Source organism: Leptopilina heterotoma, unplaced genomic scaffold (assembly GCF_015476425.1).
Source record: "Leptopilina heterotoma isolate Lh14 unplaced genomic scaffold, ASM1547642v1 Lhet_19, whole genome shotgun sequence".
Taxonomy (NCBI): Eukaryota; Metazoa; Arthropoda; class Insecta; order Hymenoptera; family Figitidae; genus Leptopilina; species Leptopilina heterotoma.
Genome location: NW_025110908.1, coordinates 1,239,678 through 1,263,204, shown reverse-complemented (window position 1 = coordinate 1,263,204; position 23,527 = coordinate 1,239,678). Strand labels below are relative to the sequence as shown.

General features: G+C 24.3%; 2 protein-coding genes across 3 annotated transcripts; one reads left to right on the top strand and one right to left on the bottom strand.

The window, feature by feature from the left end:
- Positions 1 to 8,172: 8,172 nt before the first annotated feature.
- On the bottom strand, positions 8,173 to 10,320 carry LOC122500576 (60S ribosomal protein L26-like). 2 transcript variants are annotated; one of them, XM_043609571.1, is made up of 4 exons: positions 10,216 to 10,320; positions 9,712 to 9,888; positions 9,292 to 9,432; positions 8,173 to 8,399 (listed from the first exon to the last, which is right to left on the bottom strand). In XM_043609571.1, the coding sequence occupies exons 2-4, from the start codon at positions 9,877 to 9,879 to the stop codon at positions 8,262 to 8,264; spliced, it is 447 nt and encodes a 148-aa protein (XP_043465506.1). In that variant the 5' UTR covers positions 9,880 to 9,888; positions 10,216 to 10,320; the 3' UTR covers positions 8,173 to 8,261. The 2 variants fall into 2 exon arrangements, with proteins under 2 accessions (XP_043465506.1, XP_043465507.1); XM_043609572.1 differs by having other exon boundaries at positions 10,163 to 10,223.
- A 1,617-nt stretch (positions 10,321 to 11,937) lies between these two features.
- On the top strand, positions 11,938 to 21,946 carry LOC122500638 (polycomb protein suz12-B). The gene is made up of 9 exons (XM_043609659.1): positions 11,938 to 12,295; positions 13,501 to 13,547; positions 14,166 to 14,349; positions 14,477 to 14,568; positions 14,641 to 14,833; positions 17,166 to 17,531; positions 17,612 to 17,907; positions 18,062 to 18,315; positions 20,989 to 21,946. Exons 1-9 carry the CDS (start codon positions 12,196 to 12,198, stop codon positions 21,941 to 21,943), a joined length of 2,487 nt encoding a protein of 828 aa, XP_043465594.1. The 5' UTR covers positions 11,938 to 12,195; the 3' UTR covers positions 21,944 to 21,946.
- The last annotated feature ends 1,581 nt before the right edge of the window (positions 21,947 to 23,527 follow it).

Genomic DNA, 23,527 nt, shown 5'->3' with positions numbered 1-23,527 from the left:
TTTTAAGAGAACAATATCAAGAAAAGTATAAAATAAAAGAAAAATGTATTATTCGAAAGCTGAATATATTTTCCAATCAGTAAACATTTATCTTTATTATCACTATTATTATTATTATTATTATTATTATTATTATTATTAAATATTTAAATTTATCACTCGGTCGTCTTAGTTTAAATATAAAACATTGAGTTGAACGATCACTCCGAGTCAACTTTACTCTGAGTGATCGTTCAACTCAATGTTTCTTTTTATTATTACTATTTATATTGAAATAACACTAATATTATAATAATAATTATTATACAGTTTAACATAAATTATTAATTACTAAACACCTTTGATCGAATCATAATAACTGTCAGTCTCCCCCCTGAAGTGTGCATTTCATTCACGTTTGTATTGTCTGACCACATATCGACTTTTCTACTGTAAATTGTATATTTTTACGTGTGTCAGCAAGTCACAGCATTGAGAAGCAATCATAAAAAGAAAATATAAAAAATATAAAATACTTTTCTTTTTACTACATCAAGTGTCCAAGTTTAACAAGATGGTGTTAAATTTAAGTACTCTTTGAGAATGAGACAGGAGTTCTGATTTTAATGTTTGATCCATAAATTTTCGAGGTATCCGATTAGCAGCGAAGGAAAAACTGACAAAGGAATTTCTTAACCAGGTTACGAGATGAAAAAATCTGCACTTTGCTTAAGGAAGAGATATCAGAACAAAAGAAGTATTTCCTTGGGCGTAAAATCGCATTAGGGGTTGAGGGGGGTAGTGAAGGGCGGATTTATAGAGAACTGATTTGAAAGAAGGGTCTCGCGCGAACAAACTGACGAATGAGACAGCTTCAGTGACGCCTGTGTTTGTATCCCTTTAACAGTCCACCTACACCCCCCTCAATTCTCATTATGAATAATGATCAAATCACATTTATAATTTTTAAGAAAATTTCATTTCTTTCGATTTTTGTTTTATCTTTGAATAATTGTTTTATTAGAAATGTTTTATTTTTGAATAATTGTTTTATTAGAAATGTTTTATCTTTGAATAATTGTTTTATTACAAATGTTTTATCTTTAAGTAATTGTTTTATTACAAAAGATTAGAAAAATTGAAAGTAAATTTCAATAGAAATATCTCTATCTTCTTTAATTGTCAGATTGAATAATAAAAACTCAATAATCGTGCCGCGATCTTAAGATTGGACGTTAGAAGCAAAGGAATTATAGGTTATGTTTGTGATAGATTTATCTTGATTAAGTTTTTTTTTTAATTAGACCGTAAAATCGAAATCAGTTTTTATTGATTACTTTGGAAGGAATAGGGACTTAAACATCAATAAATTGTATTAATAGTTGATCTTTTCTTTTTTCACTCCAAAAATTAAACATAACCTATAATTTTTTCGATTCTAAGATCCCTTCCCTATAAGAGAGAAATGAAAATATACTAAAACATTTACACAAAATTTTAAAAATAACTGAGAAATTAGTCAATTTGACGACAAATGCCATATTTTTATAGATATGATTGAATCAGCAAGCTCTATTTTACTAATTGAATTATTAAATTTCTACTACTTGTCAGTAACTCAATTTAAATTTAGTAGTAAATCTTTAGAGTAGTGGAGTCATTCACAGTTTATAATTGTTATTTTGATTTATTTTAAGATTAATTTTATGTCTTTTTCAGTTTTTTCTTCTACTTTTTTTATTTGGTTAGAAACTGTATATTTTCTTCTACTGTATTTTTATTGCTTGTTCTCGTGCTTTTCCTGGGCCAAAATAAAGAAATTCTAATTCTAAAATGAATTTGTCTGGTTATTAACTTTTACGATATTAATAATAACTAAATTTACTTTAATTCTCATCATTCTATCAGAATTAAAATGTTCACGAAACTTAAATGAATATAAAAAATGTAAGTAAATAAATAAATAAATGTAAAGAAAAATTAACAAGTTCAAAAAGAAGAAGAAAACAACAAGAGGTTCAAAAATGACAATAGTTTGGAATTGAAATATATATCAGAATTGAGCGATATTTGTAAACATTTTAATTTCTTTCAACTAACCTCTTCTTACCAGGAATTTCGTCAAAGGCGGTCACAATTTTTTATTCATTTTTAAAAAGAAACTGTTCGAAATCTCCTAAAATTCAAACATCTAACACCCTTTTCTCGAAAACCATACAATTCTAAATAGTATTCACCTGGAAAAAATGAGAAATTTGTACATAAGACACACTCTTAACTAAAAATCGAAGAATCCACATCTCCCCCTCGAATCTCATTACCTAGTGAATGTTTGAAAATGAAATCACGTTTTTCCGTTCGCGTTCCTCGAGATGTCGAATGAATTTTAATTGGACTTCCGACAATTTCAAACTTCTTATATTTATATCCATTGATTGCAACAACAAAATGACAAGAAAATGCTAATTTTTCTATACATTCATCACGATTCGTACCCAATAATTACAATATCGTACCGAATAATTACAAATTTTTATCATATTTTTTTCAATACCTAATTTTTGAAATATATTTTATAAAAAGACAAATAGCACCTATATCTTAAATTATTCCGGCCTGTTAAATTTCAAGAACCTTGTAATGGACCTCCATCGAAGGGTGAAACATTTCCGGGGCACTCGGAAATGAAAACGATACATCTGTATTTTTTTCAACTGCAAGCTAACACGAACTACTTTTTTTGCACACAGCAAATATGCCTATTCACTGAGAAAAAATTTGTTTCAATCCAAAAATAAAAATAAGTAGCTAACCATTAATTCGAAAATAATTTTTGGTTGACTGTATAACAAAGATAATTATCAAATCAAACATTCCGTTTTTCCGCATTGTAGGGTCACTTTTAACTCAAAAGTATCAAATTACAACAAATTGATACAAAAATTGTGAATCAAATTAAAAATTGATGAAAATTTATTGCCATTAATTTGAAGAAAAAAAAAGTTTTAAGAAAACTGAGGATGGAAATTTCTTTTAAATTCTTCTCTCTATGAATCCAAGTATCTAGATTGATAAACAATGAAAGGAAAAAAATTCTAAACACCCCTTTAAAGGAAAAAATATGCTAGTATAGATAAATGTGGAATTCTTTTTTCAAAACTTCCGTTTTGTATATAAGGCTCTTCCGTCATATAAGGTCGATCGTTACATTTTTTGTTGCCGGCTGGTTGTGTATTGTTTGATATTCCAAGACGGTAGCGATGATGTTTTACCGATTGGAGAATTTACAGAGGGTGAGAGAGACAGGTTTTAAACCCAGTGGAGCTATAATGTTCCGCAACATCTTGTGGAGCACTTGACACGCCCCATGTTTTGCTACTTTTACTATTTCTTTGATTCCCTCTCATCCTTGTAGGCATAAAGAAAACTCATTAACTTTCCAGATAGCTTTTAGCTTACATTCAGCTTGCCTTCAGTTCACTTTCAGTTTACTTTCAGTTTCAGGGTGGTCACAAGATTCAGTTTATCAATTTCCCTGATAATTTACTGACATTAAAATTATTTTTCCTGACAAAATTCTTTTTTTACATAAAAATATAAATGTTTACGGAAAATGAGTCAAATTTATGAATTTTAATAATTTCTAAAAATTACAATTATAACTCTTCCTGAATTCAATTATTTTCTACAATTTTCATCTTTCTACATAATTCTTCATCTCTGAATCAATTAATTTAAATAATTTTCCGAAAGTTCTTCTAGAATTCAATTATTTAAATACAAAAACTCAATTTTTCATAATAATTCTAACTCTCCATAGTTTTTTTTCTTAAGTTATTTTTAAATAATTTTTGAAAAATAATAGTTTTTCAATTTTGAAAAAATTACAAACAATTAAAATTTGGTAAAATCTTCTGAAAATAATTAAATTTTTGAAAAATATAATTAAAAATGATCAAATTTTTGAAGAATTTTAATTATAAACAGGACCATGATTTCTCAAAAATTGTAATAAGTCCAAAAAGTAAATTTTCATAAATTTTTATTTGCTTCGAAGATAATTGAATCATAAAAAATTATTATAAACCAATTCTAATAATTAATTTTTAAAAATATTTTAATGTAATTTTTCGAAAATAATTGAATTTCTTAAAAGAATTTTTGTATAATTTAAAAAAACTAATTAATTCTTTGATAAATTTTAATTCAAAATTTTGAACATGATTGTTTTCTCCAAAATGTTAAAAATAATTCTAAAATCTTATTATTTTTGTATGTATTTGAATTTTTGTTAATATGTCATTGAAAATACTGAAAATATTGAATTAAAAAAAAATTAGGAGCTATTTTTCATTTATAAATTTACCTTTAAAGATTTTTCATCAAAATTTTTGATATTTCAATTATTTTCAAAAATTTTAATAAAATAGTCAAATTTTTAAAGAATTTTAATTATAAATATGAACATAATTTTTTCTGAAATTTTAATGTAAATCTAAAATGGAAATTTAAAAAAATTTTAATTTACTTTGTTTGAAAATACATAATTGAATCTTACAAAATTATGCTAAAATAATTTTATGAATTAGTTTTTTAAAAATATTGTAATTTTTTGAAAATAATTGAATTTCTTAAAAGAATTTTTGTATAATTTAAGGGGATTTGAACCTTGATGACGTCACAGTTTGTGCAAAGCATTAGTTTTAAATCTGTGACGTCATCATGGTTCAAATGCCCTTAAAAAACTAATTATTTTTTTGGTGAATTTTAATTAAAAAAATTTTCAACATTATTGTTTTCTCCAAAATGTTATTATTTTTGTATGTATTTGAATTTTTCGAAATATGTAATTGAAGATACTGAAAATATTGAATTTTAAAAAATTAGAAACTAATTTTCATTAATTTTCATTTTTAAATTTACCTTTAAAGACTTTTCATCTAAATTTTTGATGTTTCAATTATTTTCAAAATTTGCAATTAAAATTCTTCAAAAATTGATTTTTAAAGAATTGGAAATAAATACTTGAAATAAATTAATTATTTTCAATTCAATTTTACAAAATTTCAACTGTTCAAAAAAAATTTTTATTATAGATATTTTTGAAAAATTTAATTTAATTATGTTAAAAAATGATTCAAAAACAATTTTTGAAAGATTTGTTTACAATTATTTTTCGCATTATAAAAATCAAAAAAAGTTGCACTTTTTTACTAAAAATTGTTGTAGGTATTTTGTTGCAATGTTTGAAAGAAAAGTAAAAAAAAGTCGCAATTTTTGAAAATAAGTCGATAAAAGTCTTTAATTTTCTTAATTTTAATGACAAAAATTTTGTTTCCTGACATTTCCCTGACTTTACTGGCAAAAAATTTGTTTCCTTGACTTCACTGACATGTGGCCACCCTAAGTTTACTTGCAGTTGATTTTCACACATTTTTTCTACAGATATCAAATTGAGACAAAAAGCAATGACAATGTTGCTTTGCAACACTTTTGATTCGTTTTTTGTCTCAATTTGATATCTACAGAAAAACTGTGCAGTTCATTTTCAGTTAACTTCCATCAAAATCTCTCTCAAAAACAAAATTTTAATCAGTAAAGCTAGAGTAATATATAAAAGTGAAAAATTCCCTTCCCTTCTCTTAAAAATTCTTCCCTCGACTATACAAAACTTTCAACTTGAAATTTATTATTCACAAAATAAATTCATTATCATTCGTGCGTAAAGTGAAATTTTTGGAAAATTTGCTACTGTTTACTCGCCTTAAAGTATAAAAGGGACTCTTTTCTTTTTTTATTTTCTTTAAATTTCACCCACGTACTTTATATAGCCTTAATGTTTTTGAGAAAGTACTAGCACTAAGTTAGGGGCTACTGGTGGGTCCAGTAAATCTTTTCCCTAGCTATTCCCCCCCACCTTATTCCCTCGTTACTCGCAGCTTCGCTTCTCTCCTTATTATATCGTCTTTCCACACCATAAAATCGGAAAAGAATTTCATCCCCAAGACAATAGAAACTAATAAATTTGATTACTGATTACATCGGCCAAGTCTAAAGAGAGGAGGAACTTAAATCCCATTTACACTTTTGCTTTTATTTTATTCTAATTCGTTAAAAATTGAGATGCACTCCAGCAAATTCAGTGTATGCGAAAATGAAAAAAAAATGTTTATAGCAAATGATTCATTATTAATTTTTGTTATTTCACTTTGTTAAGTGAAAACAATATTTTTCCAAAGAAAATAAAATTATATGTTGTGTGTAAAATTAAACATAATTGGGTAATTAAAATAAAATAAATATTTTTGTCAAATTTTTCAAATTTTGTTAACGATTGAAAAGTTCAAAAATTTTATATATTAAAATTATGTTAACTACAGTGAAACCTGTCGGAATGAAACTCGATTTTTCAAATTTTATTGCAATAAACAATTCTTAAAAAAAATTGTTTAATAACTTAATTTTGTAATATTTCTACAATTTTCTTGAACTAAGTAAAAATAATTCTTTTTGGACATTTTTAAATACAAAAAAATTTTTTAAATAGACTTGCATTCCGACAGGTTCGACTGTATAATTTTCTTTTTTTTCGAAAACCACAAAATTTGTCTCTAAAAGGAAAAAAATATTCCAAAACACCTGTAAAAATATATTTTTGAAAAATATTTTGGTTTTCGAAAACTAAAATACTCTCTAAATTTGAAGTAGTTAAAACTAACAAATTTGGTAGTAAAAAGTCCGTTCCTGATTCAAATAGTAATATTTTAGTAATAAATAATTACTAATAACCAAATTATACACTGAAAAAATGTATTTGCTTCAAATACTAAAATTATTGAATCAAATACAATTTAATTGACTTAAATAAAAATTAATTCTCCACAAAATTTTCGAACGTTCAAATAAACGAAATTTTTTTATTAAAATATTTTCATAAATTGCTGCTTGTAAAAATTGAAAATCAAAATTTAACATTAAAAAAACTTTGTAATTAATTTTTTTTAATAAATATGACGTTCAAAAAAACAAAATGTTATTCATTAAAAATATTTTCATAAATTACTGTTTGTAATACAAAAATGAAAACCAACATTTAACATTTAAAAACTTTGAAATTAATTTTTTTAATAAATAAATATGCGACGTTCAAATAAACAAAATGATTTCCATTAAAAATATTTTCATAAATTACCGTTTGTAATAAAAATTGAAAACCAAAATTTTATATTTATAAACTTTGTAATTAATTTCTTTTATACATGACGCAAAATTATTGTAATAAAATTTTAATCTGAAGAAGAAATAAACAAATTTTGTTCATTTAAACATTCTGAACTTTATAGAAAAAAATTATTTTTATAGAAAATAAGAATTATTCGATTCACATAAATATTTATTCGACAATAGACAAATAATTGGCTATTTGAATAAAATAAATTTTTTTCAGTGTAAGAATATTATTAAATTTATTAATATAGAAATATTAAATAATATATTATAAACTATTTTTACTTTTAAATAAAAAAAATTTATTCAAAAATTTTTAAAGGTAAAGAAAAACTCTACCCTATTCTTACCATATGCCAACAAAGAAGAAAATCTTTGTCTTACCTATCGAGTTTGTCAATTTCACTCTTAACAGCAAACGATAAATTACCGACTCTAACTTTTAATTCCTACTTTAACTACAATCGATAACAAATTTTTGATTTAATTTTGACGAAAATTAATTATTCTATTTTATTATTTACTTAATGTCGAATATTTAACAAAATTGAAATTAATTTATATTTTATTTATAAATAAATACTACTAGGTTTTGAATACTTAATCGAAAAAATAGAAAAATTATCGAAAATTACAGAAAAGTATTTAAATACTAAGTCAGATCTGAACTCTTTACTTTACTCAATAATATGTAAATTAAATTCACAAATCAATGTATAATTTAATCAAAATTTCATAAAATTAAATTCATAAAATAAAATTAATAATCAAATATTCAATATTAAAATATTTACTTTAAAAAGAAAGTTTAAATACTAGAGAATATGAAACTTTAAAACTTAATACTTGAAAATCGCTTGAAACAAATTTCATAGAGCTTTTTTTTATTAAAATATTTATTAAGTATTTATTTAATAAAAAAACAGTACGCGTAGGCATATGATTGGGTTAATTAATTTTCTTCACTTTAAAAGTAAAAATAGTTTCTTTTTTTGGTAAGTGTTTGAAATTCAAGCACTTTATTTTTGTGGTACAAGTAGAGAGAATTTTTAAACCTACGATGTCTCCATAGCTGCAGCCGTTTCCTCGGTGTATTTTCCTTTATCTTTTCCTAATGCTGCGAGACGTCCCTTACTTCTCCTGTCGATGATCTTTTTTCGATCCTTATCCATCTTCAGTTTAACAATGACAGTCTGTAAATAAAAAAAAAATTTGTTAAAAATAAACAATCAAACCTGATCCGCAATTTTAATTATAATTTAATTTTATGTTTAGAAAAATAAAGATCAGTGCCAATTTCAATTCAACGATTGAACCGGGAAAGACGAGTTTATCATGTACAAGAAAACCTTGTACACGAGGCCACAAGTCTAACCGTTTGTTCGAATCTCGGTGAATGGTTTGGATCATCATGTCAATTAAAAATATTAATTTTTAGAGTAAAACTATTTCTGATAATAAATATTTACTTGTAATAATATTATATGATTATTATTATTTTTCTTATTAATATTTTAATTAAAATTCAAATTTAACATTTTATTTATTCTATGAAATTGTATTTTTTCGGAATGCAAAGAAAAGTTTTGTGAAAAATTATTTTAAATTGATAAAACAAATATAAATTTTTTTATCTTTTCATATTGATATTTTTTTTTGAATGAATTTCTTCTATTTTCAATCAAAAACAATTTTTTCAATTATATTTATAAAAAAAACTTTAAATGAAAACTAAATAGTTTTCTTTTCTTTTCCTTAGAAAAAGTAATTCTCGACAAATAATAATTATATTAAAAAATTTTCTTTTCTCATAAAAAATATTCAGAAAAAATCCATTTTTCCATAATTTTAATAAATATTTCAAGAATTTTATTTTTTAGGCATTTAAATAGTTAATTTATAAAGAAACCATAAAAAGAATAAACCTAAGGAAATTAAAAAAAGATTTATAAGAAAATTTGAAGGTTAGGTACGAAATTTGATTCAATTTTTTAAAATTTGATTTTCCTATAACAAAAAACACTAAATTTACTATTTTTTACTTTCTTTTCTAAAAATTTTATAATTGTAAATTGCGTTACATACCTTTGAAGGATCAATGCCAACGTAAGCAGTTGCACCATTCGTCTTTTCCCTTTGAATCCTTTCAATATAAACAACGAATTTCTTTCTGTAGACTTGGATTACTTTTCCAACTTGTTGGCCTTTATAGTGACCACGGACAACCTAGACAGTAAAAGCATCATGTACTTTTTGGCGTACACTGTTAAAAAAATCGTCGTAATTCTACCATCACGTTTGACGCGCGGGAAAATAATTTCCCCCCACATTGAAAATAATTTCCCCATACTCAATTTTTGGAAAATTAAATACTAAATTTGGACAAAAATACTAAAATTATAATTCTCAGAAAAAAATGAAACTTATTCTCCACGTAGAATTAAACAGATTTTTCCAACAGTGTATAATTGAAAATTTGCTCTAGAATATTTGAGGTTATGTTACCTGTACTTCGTCATCTTTACGAATCGGCATCGAGCGTACATTATATTTTTGTCTTAATTCCTTTGACAAAGGTGAGGACATTAGCCTTCTTCTGATGTGAGAAGGTGCTGTGAAATGCCTTTTGCGATTTTTCCGCCTCGAGGACGTCACCATTGAATTAAACTTCATTGTTCTCTCCTGTGAATAAAATCTATCATTACAATCTTTTTACCAATAAACCCTTTTACAGTAGTAAAAATTCTTTAATTATAATATCCTTATATTAATTAAACAAATCTTTATTTTTCTATATTTTACACAGAAAATAAAGAAATATGTAAAAAAAAGTCGAAGACGGAAAAGTGTCAACAATATTCCATGTCACGTGTACATAAAACTTTCGTTTTCCAAAAAAATATTAACACAAATTGCTTTCTCTATTAAAGACATAACGTTATTATAAATTATTTACACATTTTGATTAATTTTAAAGTAGATTACAATGGATTTTTATTAAAAACTTACCGAAACTCACTCTGCTCGTACCACAGATAAAACCGGAAGAGACACCGAGGCAAAGTGCGACACTAGCGCCACCATCGTGCGCACGCATAAACAAGCGGGAAATTTGAATCGATAGAATTTATCATAATTACTCATTTACGAAAAATTTAATAAAAAAATGCATTAATTCATTTTTTGGAACAATGTTAATTAATAAATCAATATAAACGAAAAATACAATTTCTCCAATTGTTCAATTGCAATTTTTTTAAGTATTTCGAAATTATTACCTTTTATTACTAATTTATATGAATATTGACTTTTTAATATAATATTTTCTATAGTCGAGTGTAATAACAATTCAATAGAGAAATAGTACCTAATAAGAAATTAATAAATTATTTAAAATTTACCGCTAATGTGTCATTTAATGAGTAAAAAAGTGGTTAGAGGGCGTTGTTATTTTCTGGTTGTAACGAGCGACTATTATCTCGCTCGAATCGTGATTCGATATTAATCGAAATGCGATTAAAAGTCGCGGGAAAATATAATATTAATTTTATATTTTAAAAAATAATATCCTGTCCATAGATTGAGAAGAACTTTCTGCGTTCGATTTAGTAAATATGTTCCTAAAATATTGTATTCTTCAAATATCTCTCTATCAATAGCCGAAATATAACAAAAGATGAAATACATATGTTTCGCAGACACAGTGTCTTTGAAAATATCGCTACAAAAAATAGTAAGGTTTAAACACATTTCCAGCAATATGAGTTTGTGTATTGTCACTCTGAAGACAATATACCCTTAAAACTCAAACACAATTGTCAACCATAAACTAAGAGAGATAACCCCAAAGATGTCATAAAAAACTGTCTTTCAATTCTCAAGTAGACCCTCTTTGGAGGTAAAACCATAAAACACATCGGTTGACCAACGTACATTTTATCCTTTTTCTCAGGATAAAATCACGTACTGGAAAAACCCAGTTTTCAATACTTTTTAGAAATGTTAATTATTCCACTACTTTTATAAATAATTGTAATTTGCATATTAGATTATTTCTATCAATCTAACATCTAATCAATTATTATAATATAATTGATAATGAATTAAGACTTGTAAATAAACTACATTCAAGCTTTATAGTTAAACAATTAATTTGTTATAACTATCATGACCATTAACTATGTATAATTCTATATAATATTTACTATATTTGTAACACGTATGTGTCATGTACAGGTGTAAATATAATTATTATAAATATAAATATTATTATTAGAATGTATGCATGTGTATATATATATATTGAAATAATTATCATGTGATAATTATTGGAATCATAATGTTATGATGAATGTGTATGTATCAACATCGACAAGTATGACGTATGAGTCGGTATTAGTATTAGTGAAGTGCATAAATGTATCTACTATATAGTGGGGATACTACTATACTATACTATACTACTGTATAGTGGGGGATGCGCGTCATTTAGAACATGCGCATTTCCTCCAACATGGACTAACAGCGGAGAACAAGTCCGCTGGACTGTAACTACAGATGATTTTTAAGTTGACTATTGACTAGAAAGGTTGCTTCTAAGCTTCCTTAGTCATAACTTGTATTCTTGAACTTTTAGTAAATAAATATTTGGGTTTACTCTCAAGAAGACTGATTTCCTTCAATAATTAATTTTATTAATTATTGAATGACTTATTCTACTTGTGAGCTTTTTCCCTCCGTTTTAACGGAATATTCACGTTTATTATTTGAAATTTCCCGGTTCCTATCAAGGATTTAACCAAATTCTGAACTCAACGAATCACCGAGCAGTAATCGCGTTTGCGCGAGTAATTTACATTTGTGCTCGTAACATGGTGGGCAGGCTGGCTGGCGAAAAGCAGCAATTTTAGCGCGGGTGGGTGTTGTCGTTATATTTTTACGCGTTGAACATTAAATTCTTGTGCGATATTCTGTGAAAATCTGTGCAAAATGCCGCCGAAAAAGCGGGAGAAGGAATTGGAAGGACAAAAAGCTCCTCGTATGGATATGGTGCAAGCTGATCATGAGCTGTTTCTCCAAGCCTTCGAAAGTGAGTTTGTCTTTTTCTTTCATTTGTTTCTTATAAACTGCAAAAGTTTCCCTCCGATTTTAAGTAATTGATGAAAAAAAGACAATAATCCATTAGTTGCACATATTTTACACAAAGAATGCTAATTAATAGAGAATTTATTCCAACATAACCCCTATCAACTGTAAAAATTCAACGGCGTGGGGTCACTTACCTCCCTTCTTTCTTAAAATCCCGCCGTCACCTGTCATAATTATTATTCACTATTGTTTTCATAATCACACAAATTACGTGATATTCATGTTATTCATTAAATTGTTCAGTTAAAAATTAACTTGAGCAATAGAAAACATTTTTTATTTTTAATTACAAGTTATGATTTCAATTCGGAGATTGCTTTGTCATAGTGATCATAAAGGAAATAACATTTGTAATTTTTATTTTAGAATTCTATTTCTTTCGAATTTTGTTAATCTATCTTTATTATTTAATTAAAACAGTTTTTAAGAGAATTTTTCCCGTCGAAATTATTAGTTGACAGTGGTGATATTTTAACACAAATTGTTTAAAAACGAAATATTTTTTTTTTAGTGTTAAATTGTGAAATACATTTTTCAATGCTTGTGACATTAGATAAATTTAATTTCTTTCAATTATTTGAATATTAATCAATTTTTCGCTACAATTTTCTATTACGAATAAATGTAGTATTTTTTTCTTTATTGTTTTAAAAATGGGATCAGAGAGGTTTGACCTGCAAAAACGTAACAAGATTGGTTGCGCAGGCTTCTCATATCGTACGAGCTAAACCAAGTCATCATCTCCCATCTGAATCACAGAAGGATCGAACTTTTGGTCTCCTTCTGGCGACTATAAACCTTTCAAGTCGCATGTTATATTCGAGAGACTCGACAACTCCGATATCTCTTGGCGAATAGACAAACTATTTACCCCTTCCACTCCCTTTTCAAAAAAAAAAATTTTTTTTTACTCTAAAAAATTACTTTTTGATTTTTTTGATTATTTGTCAAAATTTATTCGTTTATTATAAAAATAAATTTATTTCTAAGTAGTAACTAATAATAAACCAATTTCTATAATTATTGTTAATAACCATATAATACATTAATAATAAATTAGTAATTTAATTAATTAAAAATAGATTAATAATTTAATTAATTAATCAAAATTAATAATAAATACACTGATAAAAAACCTTTTTTCAGAACCAACACAGATTTATCGGTTTTTGCGCACAAGGAATCAAATTTCTGTAAGTTTTTATTTACTTTTTATTATTATAAATAGTTGGCATGAAAATATTTTAGATTCAGAAATTTTTAATGTTAACCCTTTGTCATGATTATCAAATAAATCGGTTATTTTTATATAATTAATTTAATACACATTGTTACTTTTAACAATGAAAGATTTCTATGAAATCTCAAAAATGTCGAGCAAAAAGATTTTACAAAGTACTATTTTATTGCGGTACAAAAAATCTAAATTTTGTTTTTTAAAAACAAAATAATTGTTTTCATTTGTTTTTTGAACATTTTTATTAGAAAACTATTTTTTATCTCGTTTTCTATATTTTTTCCCTTATTTTAAAGGAAAAGCGAGTTTTATATCTAAATGCATAAAGTGAATTATTTTTCGTTTTTTAAATTTCAAGTGCTTGACATCTACTAAGCTTGATTATATGCTTTAATAGTAATTTATTATTTTTAAGGTACGTTATTCAATTTTCAATAAATTTTATTCATGAAAATAATTTTTATTACATTAGTATTAGAATAGAATTAGAATTAGAATTAGAATTAGAATTTGAAAAACCTAAATTTAAGAAATTAATTGGAGATACAAATTTTAAAATTATTTTATTTTTCAGCCCGTATTTCTTTATAGAAATCTTTCTTATATGAGACAGAGAATGTCTAGGACACATAAGTCCCGAAGAGGATTTCGAATCAACTCTATTTTAGACAAATTAATAATTAAAAATGAACAGCAGCAAAATCCAGGAATACGGGGGTTCATGACACTGACATTCTTAGGATTTTACGACAAAAAATGTGAGTATAAATATTCTTTCAATAAAAAAAAAACAATTTATTTTAATTAACAGAAAATATTTTGGAGAATTAATTAAATTTTGTTAGTAACTTATAATTATTTATTGAAAACAATGAATGATTACAGTGGAGATGCCCCAAGATCCAGTAAAAGTGGAAACGTTGCTTTTAAAAATTTGCCATAAAAAACGAAAAGACGTTAGTTCACCAATAACGCAAGTAGGTAGACACGAAAATTTTAACTTTGATTTTCAAATGGGATGAATTCTCAAGGTTTGAAACTTTTCTTAGGATTATGTTGGATCAAGGGAAGTGCCAATCAATCCTTCAGAGAATCAACCTCCACCAAAAGCACCTACTATTTCCATACCAAATGAATCTTTTAGTTCAAATAATGGTCATTTAGCAAAGACTTATATGCTTTTGCTCAGAGTCTACTGCACGTCAAATAATGGCTGCCTTATGCATAACTGTGATTTAGACGGTACGATTTTTATTATAATAATAATTAGAAATACAATATTTCAGAGCGTCGATTTAATTTTAAAATTCAGGAGAAAAATTATAATTTTTCACTTAGTATAACTTTTCCGACTTTTTTCGATTTATTTTCAAAAAATGCGAATTTCAATTTTTTTTCTAAACATTACAACAAAATAACCCTTTTTGGTTATAAAATACAATTTACATATTATTTTAATGATTGTGGTGTGAAAAATAATTATAATTGAAACTTTAGAAAAGTTTTTAAACAGATAAAATTTTGTAAATTTTTATTTAAAATAATTTTTTTTTAATATTTCATTCAAATTGAGAAAAAAAAGAATATTTAAAAAAATTTCAATTCCTAATTTTTAAAATAATTGAATCCTCAAAAATTTTAATAAAAAATCTTCAAATGAAAAATTAAAAAAAAAAATTAATGGAAATTCACTTAAAAAAATTGTATTAAAATATTTTTTAAGAAAAGTAATTTTACCAGAAATTTTTCATCACAATTTTTTAATATTCAATAAATTAATTTCTTCGATTTTTGGAAGACATAAAATTATTTTATTAAATAATTGTGGAACAATTTTCTAAATATTTTTAATATTCAATTATTTTTAATATTTTCAATTACATATTTTCGAAAATCTAATTATCTACAAAAAATAATCACTACATATTAAAATTTTTAAAAACATCTGAATTTTGTAAATTATTAAAATTTTTAAGAAACAATCATTTACAAAATTCTTCAAAAAATTTATTAGTTTTTTGAAATCATTAAACAATTTTTTTAAAAATTCAATTAGTTTAAAAAAAGTATATTCAGTATTTTTTAAAAACTATAATTCTTGAATTTTGTCTATCATAATTTTTTAAAATTCAATTATGTGCATAAAGAGTAAATTAAAATTTCAAAAAATCTGTTTTTTCAGATAATTCATTAAATTTTTCATAAACAGATGTATTTTCATATTTTTAAATTAAAATTATTCAAAAACTTGATTTTTTTTTTAATTTTCTAAATATTTTTTTTAAAAAATCAAATTACTTTCAACAAATTTGACTATATTTCAATTATTTAAAAATATTTCAATTATACTTTATTGGAAAATAATGAATAAAATTTAAATAAATAAAATTGCCACAATATTTTTAAAATACCAATTTTAAGAATGGTTTTAATTTAAAATTTGTTATTATACAGTTTTTTAAAAATTAATCGTTTTCAATATTTTTGGTTACATATTTTCAACAATTGACTTTAATAACTTTTAAATGCAATCATAAAGAGTTGGAGTTACAATTATTAAAAAAAATTGAACTTTTGTGTTTAAATAAAAATAAAATTAAAATTTTTAAATTAAGGTATTGAAAATTATAAAATTCTTGAAACGTAGTTATCAAAACATTTCAAAATAATTAGATTCTTTAGACGAATTTTATTAAAACTGCATTGAAAATAATTTAATTCTCGCAAAGAATTTTATTATTTATGAAAATAATCGAATTCATCCAAAAAATTTTGTTAAAATTTTGGAAAATAATTGAATTGTTTTGAAGAATTTATTTGAATTGTTTCAAAACAATTGAGTTTTTTTAAAATAATTTTTATTGAAAATTTTGACAGTAATTGAATTTTATGAAGAATTTTTTAAATAATCGTGTTTATAATGATTGTAATTGATAATTTCATTCAAATTATGAATAGAAAATTAAATCCTTTTGAAGAATTTTATTAATTTTCGTAAAAAAAATAAATTTTTTTATGAAGGATTTCTTTAAAATATTGTAGGTTTTTTAAAGAATTTTAATTGAAAATTTTTAAAAATAATTGAAATTTTACAAACATTTTTATAAAAACTTTTGAAAAGAATTGAATTTAAAAAAAAAATTTATTACACTTTTTAAAACTAACTGAACCCGATCAAGAAAATTAATTAAAATCCTATTAAAAATAATTGAATGTTTTGAGAAATTTTATCAAAATTTTAGGAAATATTTGATTTCTTTCAAAAAAATTGTATTAAAAATTTTTTAAAATAATTGTATTGTTTCGTAAAATTTTATTAAAATTATTTTGAAAATAACTTAAGTTTACAAAAACATAGAAATAAATTTATTATCGGAATGAGGGAAAAAGTTTCAAATTTTTCTCGAAATCAGAAAACTAGAAAATGAAATATTGGTAACAACTCTGAAGAAGATAAACTACTTTTTCGATTTTTTTCGTAAATTGAATCGACTAAACAGACTTTTTTTGCCCCTTAAAGTCGATCCAAGGCCTTTCAAATGTAAAGATTATAAATGAATATTTAAATTTCTAGAGCCAGCTCAAAAGCGTCGTAAAACCGCAACCGGAGCAATTAAAACCGGAGGCGAGGAAATTAAATTGTATGGTTCGGAACTTGTAGTATACGACAAACACAATCGTTGCCTCCTGACAGATGGCGATTATGAACTGGGTTTACAAGAAGTGCAAGCAAATGTCAGATCCAGTCCTAAGAAACATAGTTCTTGGGAAACAATTCCCGATATTAAAGACTGTAGTCCTTTTGACGTCTTTACCAGAGGACCGACACTTAAATTTAGATTAAGTTGGACCATGGAACCGAGCAATGGTTTCGTTGATAGACCTGTTGCAGTAAATCCTCTTCCTAACGGAGACAACAAGGAAAATCGACCAGGCAACAGTGAGTTTTTTCTCTCTAATTTAATTAATTGTAAATAATTTATTACCTACTTTTCTAATTATCCCTTTCTTTCATTTCAGATTGCCCAACGAATCATAATAATAATTTTAGTAGTAGTAATAACAATAACAATTTAGCACTGCCAGCACCTAGTCCACTTACACCTGCAAAAATACCTGTGACAAATGAAAAAGTCGATGCTTCCAATATATCACTACAAATTGTTTATCAATTTTTGTACAATAATAACAGTCGCCAACAAACCGAAGCTTGCGAAGATCTTCATTGTCCTTGGTGCTCTTTAGATTGTGGAAAATTATACTCACTTCTAAAACACTTAAAACTGTGTCATTCAAGATTTACTTTCACATATGTGGTACATATTTTAAATATTGTTTGAAATATACAAATTTGAAATTTATTGAATTCAAATTTAATAAATTTTGGAATTTATTGAATACGAAACTGATTAAATTTCAAAACCTTGTCAATTTAAAAATTTTACTATTCGTTCTTTTCTCAATTTTTAGCCAATTCCACAAGGAGCACGAATAGATGTAGCAATAAATGAATGTTACGATGGATCGTATGCGGGAAGTCCTCATGAATTAATTTCTCAACCCTCTGGAGTGGCTTTCTCAAGAACTGGACCAACTAGGCGTACCAGTGTGACAAATATTCTAGTGTGTCGACCAAAACGAACAAAACCGAGTCTTTCTGAATTTTTAGAATTAGATGAGAATGAATTTGAAAGCCAACGGTCTTACATCACAGGACACAATAGGTAAAATTTTTATATTTTCTAATTGTAATATCTGACTGATTCTCCTAAAAAGAACCCGTTTTTTGTTTGAAAAACTAAAAAATAACATTCTTTGAATTTTCTGAATATTCTTTTTTGCAGATATAAGTTCTAAGATGTTTAAACGAATTTTTAAGTTTATTGTGCTCGTTTTTTGAAAATTTAGAAATATTTCAATGTAAATATATAATATTTTTGGATTACATTTGGAAATATTTAACATAAAGATTACAAATTATGTTTAAACCGTTTAAAAATACAAGTCAGTTTTTTTGGTATGAAATGCAAACTATCTCGATTTTTATAATGCAAAAAAAAAAATAGTCAAATATTTCAAAATTGATTTTTGAATAATTTTTCCAAGCAAATTAAACTTTCAAAATATATAATTAAAAAGTTTTTAAATAATTAAAATTCTGTAAAATTTTATTGATAATAATTGATTTTTATAATTACTTCCTCACAATTTTCAAAAATATTAATTACAAATTTTAAAAATAAGTGAATTCTTAAAAATTTTAATGAAAAATAAAAATAAAAATTGTGTTTAAAAAGTATACAGAGAAATTTTTTTATAAAATGTAATTGTTACAATTTTTTTAGTATATTTTTTTTTAAATTCAATTATTTTCAGTATTTTCAATTACATATTTTAAAAATTAAAAAAAAACAATTATTTAAAAAATTTATTTTTAAACAATTTTTTATTAATTATTATTAAAATGTTTGAGAAAACAATTTAATTCGCAATTTTTTAAAATTAAATTATTATCTAATTGAATTATAACATTTTTTATTAGGTACAGTTTTTTAATAATCAATAATTTACTTTTATAATTCTTAAAAGAATGATTAAAAACAATTTAAATTTGGTAGAATTAATTAATTGAATTCTGAAAAAACTTTCTTAAACTTATTTAAAATAATTGATAGTGTAAAGAAAATTTTTTGTTAAAATTCTTGAAAATAATTGAATTTTGAAAAACTTGTAGTATCAGTTTTTAGAAATAATTTAATTTCGTGAGGTTTGAAAAAAACTTTTTTTAAAAAAACGCTGTTATTTTCAAAATTTGTAATTAAAATTCTTTAAACAATTGATTACTTTTATAAAGTATAAAAAAAATTCATTACAGAAATTTAATTATTTTTTAAAAATAATTATTACAATATTTTTAAGAAACTAATTCTTAGAACTTTATATAATAATTTTTAAAAATTAAATTATTATCGAAAAAAGAAAATGACAATTTTTAAAAAATCTACTTTATTAGAATTGTAATTAAAAGTTTTGGAAGAATCGTACCTAAATTTTCATATTTTTGTAGTTGAAATTATTCAGACACTTCATTATTTTTTAATAGTTTTCAAAAAGTTTTTTTTTTAAATTCAATCATTGTCAAAAAATTTTACTAAATTAAAAAAATATTTTTTTTTATTAAAATTTTAAGAAAATGTTCTTTATTAGACTAATCAATAAAATATTTGAGAAAATCATGTATTTAATATTTGAAATTGAAAATTTTTAAAAACTATTATTTTTTAACATTTTTTCAAAAATTCTTTCAAAAAATGCAATTATTATTAAAAAATTGTATTAAATTTTTTGTATTAATTTTTTTTAATTTATTAAATTTTTTGTATCTATATTTCTTTTGATTTAATTTATTCGGAAATTTTTAAGTCACAATATAATGTAGAATTAAAGAATTCTATTATTATCATTCAAAAATTATTTTAAAATATTTCGAAAAGACTAAATTTAAGATTTTTTTTCATTATAATTTTTCAAATTTAAATTAAATTTAATACCTTCTGTTAAATATTTTCAATAATTCACTTTTATAACTTTAAAAACAAATCAAAGAGTTTCAGTTTCAATTATTTAATAAAAATTGAACTCTCGCGTTTAAATAAATGAATTCTTGAAAAACTTTTGGAAAATTATTAAAATTTATTGAAGAAGAAGATTTAGATAAGTTTAGTTAAAAATTCTTGAAAATAATTGAATTTCGGAAAGTTTGCAGTTTTAATTTTTAGAAATAATATAATGTTTTAAATTGAAATTTTTATTTCCTGTGGTAAATGATTAACAAGTAGTTAAATATTTTTATTTAATTTATAAATATATAATTTATTTATTAATTTATAACAAAATTATTGATTTTTGAATAATTGAATTTGGAGATTAGTGGAGGATCATTAAATAACAAAATGAATTTTTTGTATTAATATTAAATAAAGTAAACGACTTTTTCGACTTTTTTTCAATCTATAATCGACTAAAGAAATTTTTTAACGCCTTAAAGTCGATTCGAAGTCTGAAAATATAAATAGGCTTCGAAGATAAATTTAATTGCATAAAAGTATATTTTCAAAATGCGACATAGTTTTTACTAAAATTGGAAAATAAAATTACATATTATTTTATTAAAAGAAACATTTACTATAAACTTTGTAAAAAAAATATGTAAAGGCAGATGAATTTTAGTAGATCAAGAATGAATTTTTCCAAAAATATCAAACTCAAAGAAATTTCAATGAAAAATTAATAAAATAATCAAACTCAAGTTTGGAGGTCCCTTTCTGGAGAATCAGTTTCTAGATTTCTAAATTTATTATTGTACCTGAAATTTAAAATTGAATTCTATTTTTCAGGCTCTATCATCACACTGTTACTTGTTTACCAATATATCCAAAGGAAATGGACATTGATTCAGAGGGTGAAAACGATCCAAAGTGGCTGCAAACAAAAACAATGATGATGATTGACGAATTTACCGATGTAAATGAAGGTGAGAAGGAATTAATGAAAATGTGGAATTTGCATGTTATGAAACATGGCTACGTTGGCGACTGTCAAATTCCCCTCGCCTGTCAAATGTTCCTTGAAACAAAAGGAAAAGAACTTTTAATGAAAAATCTCTATCGTAATTTTGTCCTTCACATGTGTAGTCTCTTTGATTTTGGACTAATAAGTCCAGTTGTTCTTTATCAAGTGATACAAAAGTTGCAAGAAATGATGAAGGAAGGCGGCGAGAATGGTGATGTTCGAAAAATTTTACAAAACTCACACGAGGCACAAGTTGAACGTTGGGTTACCACCGGTGTCTATGCACCCACTGACAATATCAAAACAAATAGCTCGTGCGCGAAAATTAATTTCAATAATGACAATTCCCATTCAAATACCAGGCGAAAGACAACACATCCCCTTGGTTCGCCTCCAAATTCACAAGCCGGTAAATCTTCAGTTCACAATAATGCAACAAAACACGCCAGTATGATGGGCGCATCATCGAACAAATCTCTCAATCAATTGAATAGTACTATTCAAAATACAATAAACAAAAACGGAAATTCATTTTCCAATCATCAGAATGGCGTTAGTAAAACAGTATCATCAAATTCCAAAGTTTCCGCATCAGGAACAAGTAATTCCGTTCAAAATGAAAACGCACAGAAACAATCAACGGAACCACCAACTAGACGTAAGAGTACAAATTCTCTTCAATCCGATGGTTCTGCGCCAATACGCAGAAAATCAATGGCCAATGATACCAATGAGTATCACAGACGAAAGTTAATTCTGGATGCAATTCAGTCAGGTTAAAAAGAAATTAAATAAAATTAAATTGATTGATTGAAACGACAAAGTCGTTCATTTTTTTTCTATTGGACCACGCACGTAAAAACGCGCGTATTGTACGTTTTTGTACTATTTGTCGCGTAAATTAAGATAATTGCGATTTTTTTAGTAATTATTACGCTAATCTGAATTTAGTATACGAGGTGTGTCGCACACCCTTATTGCAGTGCAGTTTTCTAATTTGAATTTGTACACTACGCTTTTTTTTTGTAATGAGAATTATATCATAAATAACAGTTATTTAAAAAAAGAAAAAAAATGACAAAAAAAAAAAATTCGAGAGTGGGTTCTAACATATTGTATTCAGAACCTTTGGTAATAATATATCTAAAAAAAAAAAAATATTTTCAAACGGTTCAAATAAAATATGATTGTTAATTAAAAAAAAACTTACTTTATCAATTTTTAAGTATTGAAAATACTTATTAATTTTTATTTTTATCTAATCGTTTTAACGTATTTTTTTATTATGTAAGAAATTCGATTTATTTACTATTATTTTATTTTGAAGCATGTAAATTCAGTGCAAACTCTCGGTGCATTGATATTTACATTTTTTATAAAATCCAATATAATTTTCTGTTCTTGTATTTGAACTCTTATTGGTACTTTGAATTTAATTATTTAAGTCTAGTCAAGAATATTTTTCTTACTATACAAAGCACGTTTGCAGTGCTTTTTAAACAAAAAATAATGTATGCGCTTTTAAGAGAGTGAAATTTATTAATTTACGATTTTTCTGATTGAGGAAAATTGAAAAATACAGATTAAATAATGCATGAATTTTAAATTGAAACAATACTGTCTTTTTATTTCGTTTCATTCTAAATCATAGAGAAATTTTGAAAATTGAAAATTTTTCTTTTATTTTTTTAAATTTGTTTTGTTTTAATCCTTTTATGGAATATAAATAAATGTATTAATATTGTATCATGTAAAATAGAATAGATGATCGTCTCGTTTGTATAAATAATTTTCTCAAAAGGAAAATCAATTTTTCGATAAAAAAAAAAATATGAATAATAAACAATTAAGCAGCGATATAAGAAATTTTTATTATGAATTTAGATTAAAGGAAAAGTGCCTTCGTGAATTAAAATTAATTTAGCTTCACATGTTTAACTCGTTTTCGAAGCGATGCTTATTGTCGACTGTCTTTCTCACTTAAAAGTAGAGGCGATCTTGTGAAATCTACCTATTTATGATATTATATTGTAATCAATACTATCAATGTACATGAAACGTTTCAGACCTCGGATAGTACGACTATTCGGTCTTTTTTCGACTATTTTCCCAAAAAAAAGTGACTTTTTCGACTTATTTTCAAAAAATGCGACAAATTTCGACTTTTTTTCGAGTATTGCAACAAAATACCAGTTTTTTTTGTATAAAAATGCAAACTACTTCGATTTTTACATTGTGAAAAATAACCATAGCCAAATATTTCAATATTTATTTTTTAATAGTTTTTTTAAAATAATTAATCTTTAGAAATATATAATTAAAGAGTTTTTAAATAATTCGAACTTTGTAATAATTTTATTAAAA

Bases quoted from the DNA above. Each gene is read 5' to 3' on its own strand.
- LOC122500638 (XM_043609659.1), top strand. From the start codon at position 12,196: ATGCCGCCGAAAAAGCGGGAGAAGGAATTGGAAGGACAAAAAGCTCCT. The intron at 12,296-13,500 runs GTGAGTTTGTCT...ACCTTTTTTCAG, and splicing joins GTTTCTCCAAGCCTTCGAAA to AACCAACACAGATTTATCGG. The intron at 14,350-14,476 runs GTGAGTATAAAT...GAATGATTACAG, and splicing joins AGGATTTTACGACAAAAAAT to TGGAGATGCCCCAAGATCCA.
- LOC122500576 (XM_043609571.1), bottom strand. From the start codon at position 9,879: ATGAAGTTTAATTCAATGGTGACGTCCTCGAGGCGGAAAAATCGCAAA. The intron at 9,433-9,711 runs GTAACATAACCT...TTTACTGTCTAG, and splicing joins GTAAAGATGACGAAGTACAG to GTTGTCCGTGGTCACTATAA. The intron at 8,400-9,291 runs GTATGTAACGCA...TTTTATTTACAG, and splicing joins TTGGCATTGATCCTTCAAAG to ACTGTCATTGTTAAACTGAA.